Source organism: Suricata suricatta, chromosome 3, assembly GCF_006229205.1.
Source record: "Suricata suricatta isolate VVHF042 chromosome 3, meerkat_22Aug2017_6uvM2_HiC, whole genome shotgun sequence".
In the NCBI taxonomy this organism is placed as follows: Eukaryota; Metazoa; Chordata; class Mammalia; order Carnivora; family Herpestidae; genus Suricata; species Suricata suricatta.
In genome coordinates, this window is record NC_043702.1 from 131566509 (window position 1) to 131589802 (window position 23294).

At 39.3% G+C, this 23294-nt stretch overlaps 1 protein-coding gene across 2 annotated transcripts in view; it reads right to left on the reverse strand.

The window, feature by feature from the left end:
• Window positions 1-23294, reverse strand: part of C3H1orf21 (chromosome 3 C1orf21 homolog) — a 213876-nt gene that overhangs the window by 91781 nt on the left and 98801 nt on the right. For both annotated transcript variants that reach the window (XM_029935207.1, XM_029935206.1), the window contains exon 3: window positions 17954-18048. In XM_029935207.1, the coding sequence (XP_029791067.1) occupies window positions 17954-18048 (95 nt within the window). The remainder of the gene's footprint in view (window positions 1-17953; window positions 18049-23294) is intronic.

Consider the following 23294-nt stretch of genomic DNA (forward strand, 5'->3'; position numbering starts at 1 on the left):
GGGGTGAGCTTACCATAATGCTGTCAAACTATTCTCCTTTTTCAATGCAATAACCAATCCTGACTTAGTCCCTGAACAGCCTCAGAATGCCAATAACTTGATTTACTTTTGCATTATCTGCCAAATTCCACCTGAGCTGATGAGAGAGAGAATTCAGGACTAATGATCCCAAGCAAGAGAATAAAATGCTGGGAAGAGAAGGATGTTCCAAAAATACATGGAGGTTAAGTATAAGAGAAAATAATGTTTAGATAAAAAATAAACTCTTTGTTAGGGCATGTCACAAGGCTAGCATGGATTTTTTTCAAATCTCTTTGGCTTCTGGATCTATTGCTTGTTTTTGTTTGCTTGTTTGTTTTAACAATGACCTTAAGGCCAGACAAGATACTGAATCATGAAAGAAAAATTTACTAGTATTCAAAATCCTGCACGTATTGGGGTGCCTGGGTGACTCAGTCAGTTAAGCATCAGACTTTGGCTCAGGTCATGATCTCCCGGCGTGTGGGTTTGAGCCCTGTGTTGGACTCTGTGCTGACAGCTGGGAGTCTGGGGCCTGCTTCAGATTCTGTGTCTCGCTCACTCTCTGCCCCTCCCCCACTCACAGTCTGTCTGTCTGTCTGTCTCTCTCTCTTTCTCAAAAATAAACAGTAAAAAATTTTTAAACAAAATCTTGCACTTATAACAAAGACAGGGCAACTATATTTCAAAAAACTTTCAATAACAAGGCAAGAATAAAGGAATTACGATGCTTGATTAGCACCCTCCATTCCCGGGGGCAATTTGATTAACTCAAGTTTTCTGTCCTTAACTTTAACAACAAGACTTAAAAATTACTGCATTTTGCTAAATAATGGAAATAGTTTCACAGCAGTACTTTCACTGTATCCTCTGAAGAACTCCTAAAAAGACAAAGCAATTTGTCCACATGGTGAATGTTCTCTCTCCTTGCTGATGGAGTCTTGAGAAGTTCCACTATGGCTGGATTCATGTGTTTACTCCAGCACCCGCGGCAGAATGAAGTTTCCGCTGGTTCTCGATGGAGACAGACACTGGGTGAATGTTCCCTTCCCCTCCATCACGGAGGTGTCCATGACAAGGACAAAAGCCACGAACATGTGGTAGCATGAGGTTTTGCTCCACTGCAATTCTCTGTGTTTTAAATGCTTTTTGTAGAATTTCCTTTTCCTCAGTTTCAAAAGTAATAAATGTTCACTAAGGAGGAAAACATTTAAAATACAGAAATGAATTTAAAAAAAGAAGAATCGTCCACAACCCTGTGACCCGGAGAAACAACTTTTCCTCTACTCTTTGATCAGTTAAAACCAACACCACTCTTCTGGTTGTCTAGTGTTGCCTAACAAACCTCTATAACTTCTCTTGTAGTTTATTCCTTAGATGCAGTTCATGATCTTATCACAAAATTCCTGAGTATATCACAATGCTGATATGGGTTCTACTTACACAGAGAGCCCTAAGCCAATCTTTCTTAGTGCTGAAGGTCTTTGTTTAGAACACACACACACACACACACACACCAAATGATGGAAAGGAAAAATGCCATGAAATAAAAGGATAGAATTTAAATGAACAGATAAAACTAGAAGCTCTCTGAAATACAGTAGGAACAGTACATTGTAGAAGTTTAATGATAATCTGATGACAAATTAAAAATGTCAAACTGGAAGTTAATTTTCCATGGAAACCCATGGTATAAAAATAATTATTATAATAATTTTAATATTTTAAAATAAAATTCTAAAAAGAAAACAAAGGAGGTTTTTAATAGCCAACATTACATTTATAATGAAAGCTATTTTGTTCTATTCCTCTCCCCAGGTATGTTTGTCTTTGCCATAAAACAAAGCAAACTATCGCTATATTGCAAAAGCTTAGATGCAGAAAGTCTTTGTTTAAGCAGTAAAAAATTCACCGCTGTTCCAACTCAGAAAATATTGTTATTATTAGTAGGCAAGTTCAATGTATTCCCAAACTGATAGATGCTTTTCAGAAGTAATTTTTAAAAATAAATTATTTATTTATTTATTTTTACAGAGAGAGAGTTCACGCACATGTGCAAGCACGGGAAAGGGGTAGAGAGGAGGGGAGACAGAGACAGAGAGAGAGAGAGAGAGAGAGAGAGAGAGAGAGAGAGAGAGAACCCTACGCAGGTTCCACACTCAGTGAGGAGCCCGACATGGGGCTCGATCCCACAACCCTAGGATCATGACCTGGGCCAAAATCAAGATTTGGACAGTCAATTGACTGAGCCATCCAAGCGCCCCGAGAAGTAACTTTTGAGAATATTTTCTGCAACAACATGAGTAAGACCAATAATGTCCAGTTCAAAGAGTTTCATCTCACTCAGCTCAATTATTATATTTACAAGGCTACCAGCTGCCCTGAAGTTAAGGCAGGTACCTTGTAGGTTTTAACACTCCTGCCCTACAATACTCTTCTTCAGGAATTTGAAACCTTCTCAATGATCCAAACCTTCTAGCAGCCAATGAAGTGATACTGTCCAGCTGTATTTACACATTTAATTCAACACTGTTGGAATACGTGACGAATATTTCAAAACTGTTTAAAAAGTACTACTACCCCAGTTCTGTATCCTACTTGATGGAAGTATAATCGCAAAACCTTGTTTGTGAGCACAATTCGTTCTGGAAACATGCTTGTAATCCAAAGCACTTGTATATCAAAGTGAACTTCAAGAACCATTGGTTTAGTTGTGATCATGTGACACTCGGTGTCATGTACTACTCTTATTGCGAGACATTGCTCATTTATCAAGTTAAAATTTATTAGAACTGTTTGTGCATCGTGCGGAACATTTGCAGAACAAGTTACTCACAAACCCAGGTTTTACTGTATATGCAAATGATATATTCACAGTGTGTACAGGACACGTTCATCTTTTTTTAATTGCAGTATAGCTGACGTGCAGTGTTATATTAGTTTCAGGTGTACAATATAGTGTACTCCTTAATCTCCTTCACCCATTTCACCCTACCTCCCCCAGGACAGGTCTATTTTTTAATACTTAATTAACTGTCATAATTTAGAATAGTTTGATGATAAAGGCAGGTTGTGAAGACTGTACAGAGAGTTTCCATATACTGGACACCTAGTTTCCTCTATTATTAATACCTTACATTAGGATGATACATTTTTCCTAATGAGTGAATCAACATTGATATTTCCTTAGTTTTCGCCTGGTGTCCTTTCTCTATTCCAGAGTACCATCCAGGATATCCTATTACACTTGGTTGCCATGTCTCCTTATGTTCCTCTTGGCGTGATAGTTTCTCAGATTTTACTTGTTTTTGATGACCTTGATAACTTTGAGGAATACGGGCCAGGTATTTTATAGAATGTCCCACAACTGGGATTTGTCAGATGTTTTTTCTCATGATTATACTGAGGTGGTACATGTTTGGAGGAAGCCCACAGAGACAAAATGCCATTCTCATCATGTCATATCAAGAATAGGTGCTATCAACATAACTTATCATTGTTAGTTTTGATCACTTGGCTGAGGCAGTGTATGTCAGGTTTCTCCACCGTGAAGTTATCCATTTCCCCCCATATCTGTAAAGTATTCTAAGAAAGTCACCATGCTCAGCCCACACCTTAGAAGTGGGAAGTGATGTTTTGCCTCCTTGAGGATGGAGCAATACATAAGTGATTTGGAATTATTCTGCATGGGAAATTTATCAGTTCTTCTCCCTTTATTTATTCAGTCACTTATATCAGTACGGACTCATAAATATTTATTTTATGGTTTGTATAAATTAAAAATACTGCTTACTATACTGGATTCACAGCACAGTCTAATACTATCTTATTAATCTTGTTGCTTCAGTTGTTTCTGCTCTGGCCATTCAGAGTTCCTTCAGTTGATTCTGAGTCCCTGTGACATACCCCATCATTGTGGGTGTGTTAAGTTTGTATGCATGTTGGCACTTCCTAATTTTCTAGCAAAACGCTCCAGGATCATCATATATATTCCCTAGCCCTATAATCAGCCATTTATCCTAGGAGTCCTGGTTCCTTTTTTTGGAGAATGGTACTAGACACAAGATCTGGATAGTGGGTATGCTCATTGCTACTGGTGTATCATTGCTCCTAGGTCCTCTCAGCTGACAGAGCAAGAGAATACACTCTCTACATGTGCACATATACTTAGAGACACATGTCTCTATGTGTAAATCATATATCTGTATAAACAAGTGCATGCTTACTCATGCATGTGTATTCACACATGTGGATACACATATCTATTAATATTTCTACTTGTATCCATTTGTATCTACATTAGGCTAAACATCATCTCACACTGATGTCTCCTTGTGTGTCCTATAACCTCCCAACAGTGAGAAACCTGGCTCTACTATCCAGCTATTGCTAATTATCTGCAGTGTTTTTAGAACTGTTAACGCTTAGCTCCACAGTACAAAGAGAGTATAGTGCTTATATACAGTTACTTTTACTTATAGTCTTAACAGATTCCATTCATTTCCAAAGTTAGGTCAGCACATCCCCCCGCCTCATCTTCAGAGAAGTTATTTCATGGATTAGTCATACTATCAGATTCCTCTCTCAATCTACATTCTATGCTGGGATCCCCTGACATGTTTGTTTGTTTAATTTTCAAACATTAAAGTTCACTCTCTTTGTTGTAGGTTTCTATGCGTTTTGACGATTGCAGTGTCATGTATATACCTTTACGGTATCCTACAGAATAGTTTCACTACCTTGGGATGCCTCGGTGGCTCAGTTGGTTAAGCATCTAACTCTTGATTTCGGCTCAGGTCACGATCACACAGTTCATAGGTTTGAGCTGCTTGTGATTCTCTCTCTCTCTGTCTCTGCTCCTCCCCTGCTCACGTACACTCTTTCTCTCTCAAAATAAATAAAGTCTCTTTTTTTAAATAAACTTTTTTTTTAAAGAATAGTTTCACTACCTTAAAAGTTCTTCTGTAAACAGACTCCTAAATACAGAGAACACATCTGTGGTTGCTAGAGGGGAGGGGAGTGGGGGGAATGGGTAAAACAGGTGAAGGAAATTAAGAGGTACAAATGTCCAGTTATAAAATAAATAATCCACAGAGATAAAAGGTACAATACAGAGAATACAGTCGATAACATTGTAATACAGTGTAGTAACATTGTATAGTGACAGATAGTGGCTATACTTCTGGTGGGCACCAAGTAATACACAGAATTGTAGAATCACTGTGTTGTACCTCTGAAATTAATAGAACATATGTCAAGTATCCTTTAAAAAAAAAAAACAACCCCCTGGTTCACCTAATCAACCTTCCTTTCCCCACAAATTCCTGGAAACTATGGATCTGTTTACTATTTATAGTTTTGCCGTTTTCTGAATGTCATACAGGCCAGATTCTTTCATTTAGCAACATGCATGTCAGATTAATGGCTTTGCATGGTTTGGTAGCTCATTCCTTTTATCACTGAATGATGTCCCATTATGTGGACGCACCAGTCTGTTTGCCCACCCGTTGAAGGATATCTTGGTTGCTTCCCGGTTTTTTGGTGATTATGGATAAAGCTACTATCAATGTTCATGTGAAGGTTTTTGTGTGATTATAGCTTTTTTCATTTTTTCTTTTTTTAAGATTTCATTTTTTTAAGTAATCTCTACACCCAACTGTGGAGCTCAAACTCACAACCCTGAGATCAAGAGTTGCACACTCTATCAACTGAACCAGCCAGGCACCCTGCTCATAGTTTTTCAAATCCCTTGGGAAAATATCCAAGGACTGTGACTGCTGGACACATGTTAAGACTATGTTTACTTCTGTAAGAGATATGAGTCCATCCTGTTCAGAAAAAAATTATATTTCTGGGTTTACCAGACATAAAATCACAGTCATTCTGTGATTTATGACTGATTTTATTTATTTTTATTCATTTCTATGTCTCCCAAGAATGTTTTAAAGTAATGCAGGCAAATAGCACATAGATAATCATGGAAAAGTTAATTTCAAAAGTACAATTAGATAAGAGAATAACAGGAGTAAATCAAATCCAATTGCCAAGTACCGTTATCTCGGTTCACGAGACCCCCGGCTGCCAGCCAGCAGATTCTCTGACACAAGCTCACACACTGTGAGTGTTAAAGCGTCACACAGACTGTGAGACATTTCACTATAATGAGATTCTCTGTTCTTTCCCTACAGCTGGTGTTCCTTGACATTCCTTTTCAGGAGAAGTCAAGGAACCTGGCTCAGCGTTTGAGAAACCCAGATTCATGTCAGAGCTTCTGGGCCTCACTTCTGATAATGAACCTTCTGCCTTCTTTCTGAGACTAATCTTTACTTCATTTTCCAGTTCCAATCAACAGATTCCTAACTTGTTTCTGGTCTGAGTGCCCTCAACTATACAAATCCGTAAAGTATTAAAAAAAAAAAGGGGGGGGGTTTGTCTCCAATTAAGAAAGCCCTGAAGTGGGTTAGTTATGAGAAAAATCTGTCTGTAAATGAAAATCTGTAGCACACCGTCACATGCTGACAGGAACAAAAAAAAAAAAAAAAAGGAGTGAGCTCATTACACTTTGGAAAATATCACTGTCGTTATCAATTATTTTAATTTTCAAAGGAGGAAATTTGGCATCTCTGATCATACAGAGCACCGAGGAAATAAATTAAATTAGACTTACTATGAACACAAAGCAGATGGTTACGATGGCATCTTCGAATATCTACTTATAACACTGACAGGCTAAAACAATACCTCCTCCTGCCAAGGATGATGTATGAATTTTTTATGCCTGGTGATTTATTTCCATCTTTTCTGAATGACAGGTATAGAATCCATTGTTAGAATTACTAGGAGCTTTTTACTTATTTATTTTTACTTTTATTTTTTATTTTTAAAAATGTTTTTAATGTTTATTTATTTTTGAGAGAGACAGAGAGACAGAGTGTGAGTCACGGAGAGGCAGCAAGAGAGGGAGACACAAAAGCCGAAGTAGGCCCCAGGCTCTGAGCTGTCAGCACAGAGCCCAACGCAGGGTTCGAACTTGCGATCCCGTGAGATCATGACCTAGCCGAAGTCGAACACCCAACCAATTGAGCCACCCAGGTGCCCCTCTAGCAACTTTTTAAAAACAAATCACGAGATTGGCAAATCCTGTATTTCTATTAATACGGAGTATTATAAGCTCACAAATAAAGTCTACAAGAAGAGACACTTATCAAAGCCCAGACTCAGAAACATTACTGGGTCTTCTGATACTCTCACCTCCAGGGCATAAATTATTAATTTCAAGTGAAGCTCCCTCACTGAGTTTGCCAACTGATGAGTGAAATTTATATGCTTTGGTTTTATTTTTAGCATCACATAGGAGGTAAGAGAGAAATATGAACAACCCATGGAAAAGGCACACCACAGTGTTTTTGTCCTTGATGCTCTAACAACGGCCGTTACTAGAGCCTTTGACAGGTCTCCCAGTAGTCACTCATTTCCCCTCACTCCACCGTTGTAATTGGGCCACTTGAGTAAAAGATGTCCATGTTCCACTGAGATAAATAAATCCAGTATCTAGAATGACCAAGTGGACCAAACAGAACCAAGCTTTGAAGAGGGCTCCTTTCCACTTTCTACCTATCAGGGTACCACTCTTGGAGAAAAGGCCAAAAATCTAACTCTAAGGTACTGTTTGTACTGGCTACACTTCCCAAAGTTAAATGGGGAAAGTTTCAGAGGATACATTAGAAGCTGTCCTTTACTGGGCAGCAGAAGGTCAAGTCTAACTATGTTCAACAACTTTTAGACAGCACTTTGCATCCAAGGAAAGCATATTTAAAAGCAATCACATTTTGCAACAATGCTGAGAAAAGGGAAGTCATTATCAACACCCTCAATCTTTAAATTAGAAAAGCAGAGGTCTGTTCTATTTATTCTGCAGTTACAAATGCTGCAAACTGGCTAAAGCATGCAGCTCTCTGTCAACCAGAAACTAATGTGATTGAAACAGAACAAAACAAAACCAAAAAAAAGCCCTAGCTAAAACACACCAACTAACCAAAACACTTCACAACATGCTCCATCAGCCTCTCCACCCACTCATTATTCGTGCCACGTCTCCATGCTTGGCTCACACCATTCTGTTGCTTGAAATCCCTTTCCTGGCCTCATCTGCCAATGAAAATTTGCTTTCATTCAAGGCCCGGCTGCAATGTGAGCTCTGTGGATCTTCTCCGATATCTCAGGAAGGGTGCCCTATTCTATTCTGGTTCTCCCCAGTGACTTCAAGGGTGTCTATTCTCTAATACTGTGTGTATCTATCTCCTTGAGTTTCCTGAGAGTTACAAACCTCGTATTCTCTCAGTGCTCTGACAGTGCCTAGCTGCTAGCGAGAACTGAGTTCACCAAAACAGAGATTTATTCAAAAGATATGTTGTACCTGGACCTTATCACTGTGTTCACCTGCATGAGGTCAGTTCAGTGTATTAATATGGTAAAGAGAAAAAGCCATCTGAAATAAGATTTCAGTCATGTTTTGCTCTGCCTAGCTTTTTTGGATGATGATAGTAGTTGCTGCAAAACCCATCTTTGATTCATTGATCTCTGTATCTATTGAGTACACACACTGATGCCTTCCTTGTGGGAGACTGAAGGGCGCTATGATGATGTATGTTGAGCCGTAACTGTGTTTTTACCACGGAATAGCAACTGACCTCAGGAATGCATCCAGGTGTCCTTTTAACTAGTAGCAACAATAAGCACTAGAATTTGCATTGGTCTTTATGTTTACAAAGCACTTTTGTGGGCATTCTTTTGTTCTCATAACATTCTGTTCCTGAATCAAGAACTGAGCTTCTGTTCAACACTTAAAACTCAGAAGGCTGATTCAACAAATCCCTCATCCTCAGAGAATTAAACTCTACTTCTGTTCCACTCTAAAACAAATCACCACAGTGCCAGAAGAATCTGTAAGACCTTGAACGTGCCTGGCTCAAGTCGCTTGAAAAGGCTAGCTGGAAAAGGAACGTCTTCCAAGCAAGATGAAGAGGTAGGATGCTTTCCTCTGATTCCTTCTACGCCACAACAAACATTAACAGAAGAGAATCATACTATCCAAACCCTCCATTCACAGAAGCTGATATTCCCTTAGGAAACTCAAAGGTTCAGGTGATGAGCCTCTAATTATGTGGAAGAACAGAGGCTGATGTCAACATCACAAGCATGAGAGAAAAGGGAAGGAATGGGTTAGAAGCAGGTGAGCCTGGGGTCTTGTGCTAAAGTGAGGGTTTCTGAAACTACCAGGAAGAGGTTTCCCTTATCTAAAATCGGACCCCCTCAAACCACTCCCCATCTTCGCTTTTGGTTTGGGAACCCTCAGCCCTACAGAATTTCCACAAACCAGAAATTCTCTACTTCTGGTCCACATGTTCCCCCACAACCCACCCATTTCAGCCCCAGCCTGAGTTCCAATCCAACCCGCACCTGGAAGGAGGGCGGGGAGGAAGAGACAGTGTTTCACAGAGCTTGACCCTCTGTTTGGAATATCAGCTTCAGTCCTGTTCGTTTATTTTACCTTATTCTCAAGAGTTCTAGGGTGTCTGACTGAAATGACTTGGGAAATCTGGACAATAAAGTCACGATCTTTCCATAATTTGGTTTCTAAAGATAATTACTTGACCTTCCAGTTGAGGACGAACACTCACAGATAAACAGTCATTCCTAGGATCACCCGGAACAACTTTTAAACAGCAAAGTCAGTTTGCTATTATATTAGCTGCTCTGTAGAGTCATGGAAGTAAACATGGTTGCACTTGTTAAACGACTCTTAGAGAGTTCCTGGCTATGAGAATGTCTTTCTTAGAATGTCTAGATCTTGGTATAACAAACATTATTGACTCAAACTTTATTCACAATGCTCATTCACATGAGTTTATTTCTCATAGGTATGCTCTAGTATCTAGAGTGATATGGTGACTGTGGTCTTGGGCACTTTGCCTTCCTGCTGACCTCTAGTTCCCAATGGAATTACAGACTTTTCTGCAGTTTGTTTCCGGCTGTCCAACAATACAGTGCTTTGGAGAAGCCTAGCCCCTTACCGGGACTGCTTCAGATGCGGGGCCACTTTCCAGTTCTGGCCAGCTGGAAACCCCTGTCCAAAGACAGCTATCACTGGTTTCTGGAGCGTTTCCTCTCATCAAAGTGGCTCCTAATCTCCAAGTTTTCAATTCTGTAGCTGGATCTTGGACATTTACTGGAAATGTAATGTACTGGAGATGTGTATGGAGGCTCTCACCAACCTGGCAAGCAGGAGGCAGATGTGGCTATACCTAAAGTTTGATTCCGCTCTCCTTTCCCACTAAAATACATTAGAACATTCTTTTTATATTGTCATTTGATTGTACTCAGGAAGTGGTGACTTAGACAAGCAGTTTTTAGTAAAAGGCGAAAGATTTATGCGATCTGAAGAGAAACCAGAGTATAGACAAGCAGTTTTTAAATTAGTCTTCAACTCTATGGATAAAGATGAGGTCAAAAACTCTACCAACAATGACACAGTCATTTGATAGAGAAGAATTTTCTCACTTATACAAAGATATCTGGAAATAATGAATCAGAAAGCACTGTGACATATGAAAATTATGAAATACAATCAAAAACAAAAACAAAACACCTCTCATAACCAAACAATTTATTAACTCCTAAGGAGGATAGCTTAAGGACAGATGTTATGGAAATGAGATAATGTTTTAGTGAATAGTAAGAGGAAGTACTTTAAAACTAAAACTGAAATGTCTCTTATTAGTCAAGACATGTACTTTGGAGAAGGAGGGGTCTGAATACTCCCAAGTCTGGAGTAATTTTCCTTTAAATTATTTATATGCAGAACGTTTAACCTACATAAATAAAGCTGTGTGATCCCTGAGCTTTCTTCTGCCTTTTTTCTTCTGCTTTTTTCTGACAAAAAAACTGAGGATACTTAAAATAATGAGAAAATGACATAATCCCACTTACATTACAGATTCCCAGGTAGTTAAAATCAGAGTTTAATTATCATTCCCCTTTAAAAAATTAATTTCAAATCACACAAATAACATACTCATATTTTAAGAAAAACATGAAGTTTAAAGGTAAAAAGAATCTGCTTTTACCACCACATACCAATTGTTTCTCATCCTTCCTACATAATTAGCTCTACTGCTGACACTAGCCAGCAATGGCATATTCTAGGCCAGAAACCACGCTAAGAGTTAACAGGCATATCTTATTTAATTTTCACAACTTCCTGCTAACATGGGTTCAGTTAGTATTCCCATTTTCCAGAGGAGGAAACTGAGCTTTGGCATGTGTACATCTCCCATTAGTCAGGTACCCACCGTTAATAGTCTGGGACACTTCTACCCAGGGTTTTCTATGAATCCCTATATATCTAGGAGTATTCACTGCAAGTGTAGAGTGTTGCTGTTTTGTTTTATTAAAAAACCTGAAATGGTATCACACATACATATGTATCTACAATTTGCATGATTTGTCCATGACTGTTCATAAAGCTCTAACTCATTCATTTCTAGTTGGCTTCTAGTCTGTACAGTTATTCCATTCCCCTACTGACAAGAATGCAGGTTATTTTCAGTGTTTCAACAGAAATGATGCTACAGTGAACCATCTCGGGTAAGTGCCTCACACACACAGGCGGCTGCGTTCCGTGGATACCAAGATGTGGAAGTGTTGGGTCATGGGTGTGCATGTTTAAATTTTAACAGATAAGCTACACTGTCCTCCAAGATGTCTGCCAGTGGTATGTGAATACAGATTTTCCTCCACCTATGCCAAAAATCTGATATTATCAAATTTCAAATATTTGCCTGCCTAAGGAATCATGTTTTAGTTTGCATTTCCCTGATGAAAATAAAAGTTATATTGGGCAGTACTATCCGGACTGGTAATTAAATGGTAACATGAGTTAAAGCAGGGCAACATAAAAATGTATATATACATTAAACATATGAATATTATTTTAAAATACATAGATGTTCATTTCCTCTCCCATTTTCTGCCATAGGAACAAGGCTTCTCTCTTAAGTAAGGAACCACGGACGGAGGGTCCACATGTACTTCCTGTACTAACCACACCCTCCTAGTGCACAACCAAGAGTCTCTGATTTGGTTTCTTAACTGAAGTGAGAATGTAAAGACCTTGTGAAATAATGTGAGCGCAGAACTGAATTTACTTTAATAGCAAGCTTTTTAGTAATGTGACTTCATAAAGACTTTCTAAAGCACTGGCTTTAATTTTCAGTGAAACAGCTCTCTTTCCACACTTGGGTTTCAGTGGTTTACATATTACTTAACTCAATTACGTAATTACAATGACATTCAAGCAGTATAAACAGGTTTGGAAAACCTGGTTCTTGGAAAACACAATGAACTGAGAGAGCACAAGCACAGAGCCGTTCTAGACGGGAGCCCTTGAGCCGTCCGGGCAAGCACACCATGGGCTGCAGTCAGCATCTTTCAGACAGGAATTTGGGAATCCTCTAAAGCGGGGAGTTGGATCCACGGTACCAGTGATGTGGAACATCTGTTCATATGCTTATTGCCCAGCATCTTCTACTATGAGCTCTCTGTTCATCTGTTTTTTTCCCTCATGGATTATCTTTTTCTGAATTATTTACAAGTGTTCTTTATAAATCTCAGATAATAAAGAATCTTTTGCTTTTGATAGGTCATAAATATTTTCTCCCAGGTTGTGGACTATCTATTAACTGTTTTTTTAAAAATAGTTTATTGCCAAATTGGTTTCCATACAACACCCAGTGCTCTTCCCCGCAAGTGCCCTCCTCCATCACCACCGCCTCTTTTCCCCCTCCGCCTTCCCCTTCAACCCTCAGTTCATTTTCAGCATTCAATAGTCTCTCAAGTTTTGCATCCCTCTCTCTCCCCAACTCTGTTTCCCTCTTCCCCTCCCCTGGTCCTCCATTAGGTTTCTCCTGTTCTCCTGTTAGACCTATGAGTGCAAACATATGGTATCTGTCCTTCTCTGCCTGGCTTATTTCGCTTAGCATGATACCCTCAAGGTCCATCCACTTTCCTACAATTGGTCATATGTCATTCTTTCTGATTGCCATGTAGTACTCCATTGTGTAATACTCATCATCAGGGAAACACAAATCAAAACCACACTGAGATACCACCTCACACCAGTCAGAGTCGCTAAAATGAACAAATCAAGAGACTATAGATGCTGGCGAGGGTGTGGAGAGATGGGCACCCTCTTACACTGTTGGTGGCAATGTAAACTGGTGCAGCCACTCTGGAAAACAGTGTGGAGGTTCCTCAAAAAACTATCCATAGAACTCCCTTATGACCCAGCAATAGCACTGCTGGGAATTACCCAAGAGATACAGAAATGCTGATGCATCGGAGCACATGTACCCCAATGTTCATAGCAGCACTGTCAACAATAGCCAAAACATGGAAAAAGCCTAAATGTCCATTACCTGATGAGTGGATCAAGAAGATGTGGTGTATATTAACTGTTTTTTGTAGTTCTACAACTAGATGCTTTATGGGTGTAAGGACGCAGGTCCGATCCGGCCTTCCCCACCGGGCCTTCCCAGCCGTCCGGGAGACTGTCGTGGAACGCCACGGTGAAAATGCGCCAGGTGGCAGCCGGCCTGGGGGGGGGGGGTCCCCCGCCAGCCACAGGTCGATCCAGCCTTCCCCTGTACTTAAAGGGGAAGGCACCTGCTTCTCCTGAAAGGGTGCCCCTTAAGGAGGGACAACTCCTGCGGCGCCCAATCGGGAGAGGCCAGCTGATACCTTTGACCTTTCTAAGGGCGGGCCTAGTCATGCCCCACGTGGGGGTCCTGGGCCCACTCTGATTGGTCAATACTCCAAATATTGTGATTGGCTCCCACAACTGCCAGTATTGATGAGGGGGGTAGGGATTGGATCACTGTACTCCTGTCATCATTTCCTGAAACTCCCCTTCCCAAACGCATAAAAGGCCCTGCCCTGCCTTTGTTCGGGGCTCTCTCCACGTGGCCAGCTGGAGTCTGTGAGCCCAAGCTTAAGCCCATAATAAAGCCCTTTGCTTTTGCAGGCGTGACTCGGTCTCCCTAGCAGTCTCTGGTGCTTGTTTTGGGGTGATTTTACAAACTTGGGTACAACATGGGAAGCACCTATTTTTTATCTAATGAAAGAAACTACTTTCCTTTCATTTAGGTTTTGCTTTCTAAGTCTTGTTTAAGAAAACCTCCCTTTGTTAGAATCTAAACATATTTCTCTATGTTTCTTCTAATACTTCAATAGTGTTGCTATTACCAACCTCTCGATGAAAAAGTCAAAGTTCAGATGTTTTAGATGTTTGACCAAAATTATAAAGCTAGAAACAATGAAGCTAGGATCTATATTGATCTGTATCTATACATAAGTGTCAAAGCCAAAGCAACAACTTCACATCACCTTCCTGAAGAAGAAATTAAATTATGAGAGAAGTAAAATGGACTAAATGGATGTCTAACAATGCTGAACATTGGGATAAATGCACATCTTTGTATTGGGAATATATAAATGGTTGACACAGAAACAGTTCATCATCACCCTCCAGAAACCAGCACAATTTCCTCCACCCAAGGAAACTGCAGCCAAAGTCCCCGAGCAGGCCACTTCTTTGGTTTAGGCTCATTGTCTCTTGCAAAAGCTGTCACAAATGATCTCCAGCGTGGGTTCCCCACACCAATCCATGTTACACCTACAGCTGCTGCATAAGCGTTCCTGGTTCATAATCTCAGTCTGCCAATCCCTTGCTTGAAACCTTCAAAGGCTCCCTATGATGCACTGAATTAATTTCAGACCTCTCGGCTGGACATCAAGGCTCCATCTAATACTGCATTTACATTTTGATTGTAACTTCCTGCTGCTGCCCTACTGACACCTTCTCTTCTTCTCTCCCACTCCCCAAACAGGACCACATGCTTCTTAGTAAATACACCTCGAATTTTCCATCTCTGTCGCTTCTGCTTTGGGCAGCCTTCCTCATTCTATCCTTCAAGACCCATCACAAGCACCAGCTCTTTTGCAAAGTAGGTCCTGACACCCCAACCAGACAAGGTCTCTGCCTCCTTTGATATTGGCAGCACTTGGTATTGCCTTCTTGAAACCAATCTTGCTTGCTTGATTTATGTATTTAATCCTTTTTTTAATAGTCATTTGGTATCTACCTTGTGTACTACCATATAATCACCTCAGGGTAAGTCAGTGGTTTCTTTATTTTGTACTTTTCTGCAGAATCTAGTGTGGAGGTTTGTACCTACAGGCAATCAATAAAATATTTGTTGGAACTGAACTGTTCTCTCAACTTTACTGTAACCTCTTTGAGGACAGTGACTTTAAATATTATTGTGTCTCTGGATACAAATAAGGGTCTTGTACATAATAAGTGATAGAAATATATTTCTTTAAATACCTTCATAGTTACGGAGCAAGATTTTTCAAAATACATGCAATACTGGCATTAACCTAAAGAAATCTCTGACCAAGTAACATAAAAGAAAAAGGAAAGAAACACTGACCCTAACATTCTTTCCTTCTGTTTTACATGATAGTGCCTAGCTCTCACCAGGACTTATGATGTGCCAGGTACTACCCTCCAAGCCTAACAACGATCAGCTTGTGCAGCACAAGGCATTGCCATTTTCTCCACTTGACAGGTTGGAGATTCAGAGACGTGAAATAACTTGACCTCACAGTAAGCAAGTGGCAGAGTTGAGATTTGAACCCAGGCAGTTTCTGCCTCCAGAGCCCACGGTCGTCACCATTATGCTATGCTATCTGGGCTGAGTTTGCTGAGCCCCTTAATTTTAACACTTTGAGTAAAACAAACAAACAAACAAAAAACCCCCCCAAAAAACACCAACTTTAAAATCAAGAACTTCTTGTCTTTTAGATTATTTTAATGGATGGAGAAATAAAGAATTGTTAAACCTATTTCATCTACCTCAATGTAAGCTTCAAATTTAGGAGGTTATTTGTTTTCTCAAAGAACATGCATGGTCCATACTCTATTATGTATCTCAAAGGATGGAGTAGTTGACAAAGATAATATACTATCAGTTAACTGAAAAATCACTTAATTTTGGAGAGTAGTCTAGAAATGTCAGAATCAAAGATAACCATTTACTCCCCATTCTCCATGCAAGTCTTCACAAGCTTGAAAACTCCACTTGGTGTTTTGGACTCTGGATGGCAGAAAAGGGGTATAGGATTGTCACAGATAGTCTACAAGTGACCAAAAAAAAAAAAAAAAAAAAAAGCAACCAAAAATTTCTCTCTTTTTGAATTTTCATTCAGTCTGCATAGAAAAGCACTAGCACCAATTCTGGCCAAGTATTGGAAAAGAGTAACTAGGCACCAACGAGTTGAGAGACTATGAAATTAGAAAGAAGGAAGAAGCTATATTGGCTTTCAAGAGAAGGGCACAGTGAGGAAATCACACGCTGTAAGACAGAAGGCACTGCTTCCCTTAGGAGTTGAGAGACACAAGCACACGGAGCAGGGACAGACTCTAGTGTTATATCCAAGGATCAGCCAGGCTGGTCATCAGGGTCTCTTTAGCCTCCAGTGGAAACATTAAAGACAAGATTTATAATTCAACCTGGAATTATGTGAAGCAAGGACAAAGCCTGATTTTCAGCAAAATTAAGTAGAAAAATAACTACTGATGCTTCAACTACTAAGGTCTTCTATTTATCTATTCAAAGTTAGAAAAAATTCACATAAAGTCTGATCATAGTAACTTCCACGCTTAGTCATAGCTCTGTTTTCTGGTTTTAAGTGTTAATGTTAAAACATTCCATAGGTATAATGAATCACTTAAGTGATACCTTAAAAATTCAAATACCATTTATGAAGAAAAATTTTATTACAGAATGTTTTCACTTTTTAAAAATGATCTAAAATGTTCAGTTGTTGGCAACTTCGGTATTTCAAGTTGTAGTTCAGATGTTCAGAAAAGAACAGAGAAGAAAGAATTAGGCCACTGTGTTCATTAGTGTATCATGGAAAATGACAGCCTGAAACACTCATACGCAGTGGCCAACTCCCTCTGCTGTTGCCGAAATCATAAAAACAAAAACAAAGCACATAATGGAAAAAGGAATTGAAGTCAAGCGAAAACACTGTATGACGTTTCCAGCTTCTTAAAATTACATCCACTCAGACAAGAGACAAAGCAGATAATTAATCCCCAAAATAAAATATAAAAACTTTGTTCTAACACATTATAAATGCATATCCTTAACAATTTGTAACCTCTTTTAAGAAATCAGCTAATATGGCAATTGACTAAATGTTTTTATAGAGTTGGAATATGGAACCACTAATATGTGTAGTGATTCACATGAAAGAAGGAGGCACCTAATTTTCTGTTTCAGATCACTATAAGTCTCACATTAACTCAAAAGCCTCAATACCTTTAACACTGTGAATGTGAAATGCTGACTATTTTGATAGAGACCTATCTTAAAATACATCAATTTCCTCTCAAAGGCAACTTGATGAACAACACTCCAAGTCCAGAGTCATGAAGCTTAGCTGTTCATTCTGACTGAGTCAGAGCTAGAGAGGTGGAGAAAAAGAAAAAAATATATATATTGGTCCTCCGCCCATAAATCTCAATCTGACTTCACACCTTTTCCTTTAAATTTAACCATTTCAAGACACTACTAATTTTACAAGATTTCCCCTGGAGTTTTCTCTATCAAGATGAAAGAAAAGCTTATTCAGAAACAAACAGGATACAGGAGTGATGGCGCCGCTTCCAGGCAAGCTATAAATAGCAATGGCATTTTCAAGAAATCTTGTGCCAGAGTGTAAGTTACAATTTAAACATGCAGTGCAGATTTTATTACAACGGTGTCACCAAAATTCATCGTTAGAGGAGAAATTCCATTCTTACCAAGTTTTCTTGGTTCCTGGCTGCTATTTTCTGCTCCTCTTCTGCCCCATTTTTCATGTATTTGACCTCTTCCACCGGTTTGATCCTATACTCGTCTGAGCACCAAAAAAAAAGAAAAGACATTTTACAACTTTTTCACAATGGTAAAAAAAAAAAAAAAGTGTCAGTGAGAAAAGCCCCCAAAAGCGTAATTTGTTAGAGCCTTTTTCCCTGCAGCTTTAATATGTGGTACATTTAAAACAATCTGGAAGATGCTTAACTAGCCTCTTTTTATGAGGTGCTCTCTTCTGCCCACTGGGAAGAGCTCAGTGCCATGAAGGTGGCTAATGAACGTGGCCCTGCCTGGTCCTTCACAGAGAGCCGATGGCAGCAGAGAAAACAGGTTATTCCAACTTCAATGACCATCTGGAATCTGTACATACCAGGGCATACAACAGAATGGTCTACAGGAAGATTTCTCCCTGTGAGAACATCAGTTCACACTGCCTGTGGCAGCAACTTTCAGCAGTATATTCACACCTTAGTTTCTTTCTTTTGGAAAAACAAAGTATTGTTTAAGACTAAAGAGTTTAATTGATCAACAAACAGATACAAACACTAGGGAACTGAGATTTTCCTATTTGTGATCCTTATATTAAACATGCAGCAGTCTGCAATGACTTCACACGCCACACACACACACACACACACACACACACACACACACACACACTTTGATCTCTCCATAAAGTCACATGCATATAGAGCTACACTATCCAATGGACCTTATAGGTGTATTGCTCAAGGCTGGAGAGGTAGTGGACCTCTAAGTAAAGAGATCTAGACTTCCCAACAGTCAGGGAAGGAGTACTATAAGCCTCAAACTCAATATATATCACAGGGCAAACTCTAGATGACACGCAGCTAACATTCTTCTTTAGGGCAAGTGGTAATTACAATGACATTTTCATCAGATTCCTGTCAACAGGAAATGACTGAGGCACCCTAAGGTCCAAAAAGGTGTGACTTCAAGTCATCCCATTTGCTGGAAAAAAAATCACAGAAACTGTGCAAGTGGAAAATTACACCAATCAACAGACTGATGATTGCCTAGCATATAGCATGGAATAATGTCTCTGATGGTCCACCTGGAAGACAGGTGTTTGGGGCGCCTGGGTGGCTCAGTCGGTTAAGTGTCCAACTTCAACTCAGGGTGTGATCTCACAGTCTGTGGGTTCAAGCTTCATGTCTGGCTCTGTGCTGACAGCTTAGAGCCTGGAGCCTGCTTCAGATTCTGTGTCTTCCTCTCTCTCTGTGTATCCCCCACTCATGCTCTGTTTCTGTCTGTCTCAATAATAAATAAACATAAAAAATTTTTAAAAAGACAAGTGTTTATCTCTAAGACAGTTTGCATTTCAGTTCATGAAGTTGTAATAGATTTTCTTACTGCTTATGGTCAATCTGATAGAATGACTATCTTTGTATATAATTTCCTACCTTATTATAGTACCGTTTTCCATCTAATTTCAGGTTTCCTCATACTATCCCTTTCTCATACTACCTCCAAAGATGTTTGCTAATGTAACATTTTCCCAAGTAATTATACTGTTCAAATGTAACTTAAAATTATCATCCCTATGAAGGTAGTACCTTTGCATGTATCTGAATAAAGATTCCATGTTCATGGCTAAGTCAACTGTTTTTTCTACCTGACAATTCAAGGTAGTTATTGATTCTGCTTCTTTCTAAAAAAATGAGAAAGACCAGTGTGAGGTTACAGTCATGAACACTTCTGGAATACTGAATCCTAATGGATTAACAAGTTAATCAGTGGACTCTGACCCACAATCACCACACAGAAGAATTTCACATTCCAACTTGGTATTAAGAGAACAAATGAAAGTAAATTAACAAAATAGACACACTTAATTAAGGATTACTTACTAAGAAGTTATAAAAGCACTTGGTTAATTACCAAAAAAAGGACATTAACATGCCTCCAATACAATTACCCAGAGATAAAAACAAAGGTTAAAAAGTAAAAGAGATGAGCCTCCTTAACTTTAGTTTGGGATGTTAATATTTATAAACCATGGTTCATTTGGATAAATACTAACAATTTAACTGAACTAAACAGTGATCTTTAAAATTTTTTTAATGTTTATTTGTTTTTGTGAGAGAGAGAGAGAGAGGAGGGAAGGGGCAGAGAGAGAGAGGGGAACAGAATCCAAAGCAGGCTCTGTACTGACAGCAGAGAGCCCTATATGGGGCTCGAACTCATGAACCGTGAGATCATCACCTGAGCTGAGATCTGACCCTTAACCAACTGAGCCACCCAGGTGCCCCCTAAACTGTGATCTTAATTACTTATGGTGAGTCTCTAATTATTTATAAATAAATTACATACATACACATATTTTTTAACATAATTTTGGTGGATTTCTATGACTTTGTCTGAAGGACCTTAACTCTCAGGTGACACAATGAAGAAAGCACAGCATTTGAGGACCTAAGCAGAACCTTCTGAAGATGGTCCTTTGCCCACCTCGCAGCGAAGGGTCTGCTCTAGAAAAGACTCGCCCTTGTCTTGTTCCCTCCTCTCTACCCGCCACGCCACCACAGCCCACCATCCACAATCTCTGAGCAGTCTAGCAATATTCACTATTGATTTGCTTTTTATCCCTCCAGGGAACACACCCGAATTGAAATCAGTAGACAAACTATTAATATTTTCCTAATATTTTTCTTCAATGAAATGGGAAAGCCACTGGCTACATGACTTTCAAAGCAGTATTATCCCCATCATAGGCTTTTTTTTAAAATACCAAGGCAGAATCATCACCAATTCGGAAAGAGGATAGGTTTTAGTGTATCATTAAACCCACAGCTGGCCTGGCCAATGGTGGATACGGCTGGATACAAAGAAGTAATAAACAAAGAGCCACGACTGCAAAGCCAGGCCTATCATTATTACTTACACAACACACTGCATAAAATCCGTTGTGGTAGAGAACAAAAAAAGCCAGCGAGACATTTAGATAAACCACAGTTTGTACAAAGCAAATACTTAAAAATGGTTTGTTAAATTTCTCAAAGGCTGGTGCTGGGCATGAAGATGTCCATCTGGAAACAGACAACTCATCAACAAATGTGTCACACATTTCCATGGCGATGCCGCCATCAGGAGTGGCACTTGCCAATAAGCCTCTATGCAGACGAACGGAGTATTTTGGGTTCTGACAGTGAAACAGCCAAACAAAAATCCAGTTTTCCTTTTGTTTAAGGCACCAGGGAATCAATGTGGGATTCTGGGTCCTCTTAATCAAGCCCCACCCTGTAGGCAATTAGCACAGCCACTGGTATGAGCCAGAGAATCCTGGCTCTAAAATAATGTGCCAACTTGATTAAGAGGAGGGAAAAGTAGGACCATCTTCCTCTGGCTCCCTCGCACCTGTTCAGAATTTTTCTTTTCTTCCTGTTGATCTTGTCAGGTGGCCTATTAAAATGCACGTCAGGAACAGTAGGCTGACACCCCATTCGGAACCTGCTCCCCCTTCTCTCTATATAAACAGTCGCAAGCTGTGCTAGTCAAAATAGATCTGGGGTAAAAGCAATGTACCGGTGATATTTTTAGCACTTTTTTCCCCAGATTACATCAGAGAGGGGCCAGATAGTTTTCATGGCAGCGCCATCGTTAAGACACACAGTTTCCCACCAAATCTCTGGGCTTCACTTTTGATGTACAGTATACCATATAAAGATGTATATAATATTACAGATTTTAGAGCTAGGAAGGGATCTGTTGGCTGGACTTGCTTTAGGCAGTATAGACTCACTCCATTTTCTGGATCCTGTCAATTCTTCCATTATCAACAACTCACTGGCCCTACCCCAGGTCTCCCAAGCTTTGTTATAAGGTTACCTTTATAATCAGTAATGCTGGCTTTAAAGTGAGCCAGTTACATGGAGAGAAGTGCTGTAGTGAGCTTATAATGCCATAATTACTTTTTAAAAAGTTAAGTTTTCATAAATGGATACATGTGATGGGGAAGGAAGAAAGGCAGACACCATAGATGCTACTCTCTCTGGTCAGAAGGGATCTTACAGTTTGCTAAAATGGGAAAATTCACATCTACTTTCATACCTTCTCACCCAGTCTTGGTTTGATCAATGACACATATGTGATAACAAATGTTTTCCCCCAAGACTGTTCCAATTTCATAAATTCTGTGCTAATGTCCTCATATCAAAGATGTCCAACATCTGGGCATTTTAACTGAATGCTCTGAAAGGCCTCTTTACCCAGAATCTGCATACAGATTCTCTGGTAGACTATTATTATATGCTCAGGAAAATACGAGAACTTGGGAAAGGCATTACGAGAAGTATTTACAAATATAAGGCAATGAAAGGGAAAAAACTATTGTACCTTACAGCATATATTTGTTCCCCTTGGGTTCCTCCCATTGAACAGCCTGTCTCCCAAGCAACTAAATTTGAGCCTTAAAATCCCAGCACAACTTCAAATTTTTGCCTAGGGTCTTTATTTCCTTACTTGGTAGGATTTTTTTTAGAAGAGAAGTATTCATAATGGCTAAAAGCTTCATTGGCTTCTAGAGCTGGAATGCCTAGTCATATGACCTTGGGCAAGTTATTTATCCTTTCTAGGTCTTGATTTCTTCTTTGGTAAAATTTCTTCTTTGGTAGAATATTTACAGTACCTAGTCTCATACAGAATTACATGAATTAATACATGAAAACAGTGCCTAGGCCATTGTAAAGACTCAATAAATGTTAGCTGCTGCTTTAGAAAACTCTGCTGGTTCTGAAGGTAATACTATTGCTAATGTATGAAACCCATCAAGGTATAAAAAGAAAAAACATATAAATATCAGTAATTAAGCAAAAATTATGACCTAACAAATGAGGAGAGAGGAAGTAAGAAGGGGGTTTATTATCCATGATAAGCTTTACTATTTTTTTAGCCATGTGCTATATTGCTTGAGTCAAAGTACCAATTAAAGTACCATATTACTTTAGTTAAAATAATTTTAAAAGAATAATAACTTTTATGACTGGGAAAAGAAAAGTGATCATTATTGAAGTGAAACCAGGGGTACAACAAAATAATGCTCTCCTGTCTTCCTTTATATCCTCACTGTGTCTTTGGCACAGCCTCAGTATAACCTACCTTAAGGGCCAAGAGTGAACCAGAAAGATTCCAATTCAGAACAGGCAAAATGATTGTTTTAGAGCAAGAGCAGTAGAGACAGCTCTAAAAATTACCCTTTTCTGGTAGGACAAAGAGGCAGGACTCTCTAAAACTACAAACCACAGACGGATAGATGAGTCAACTACATTG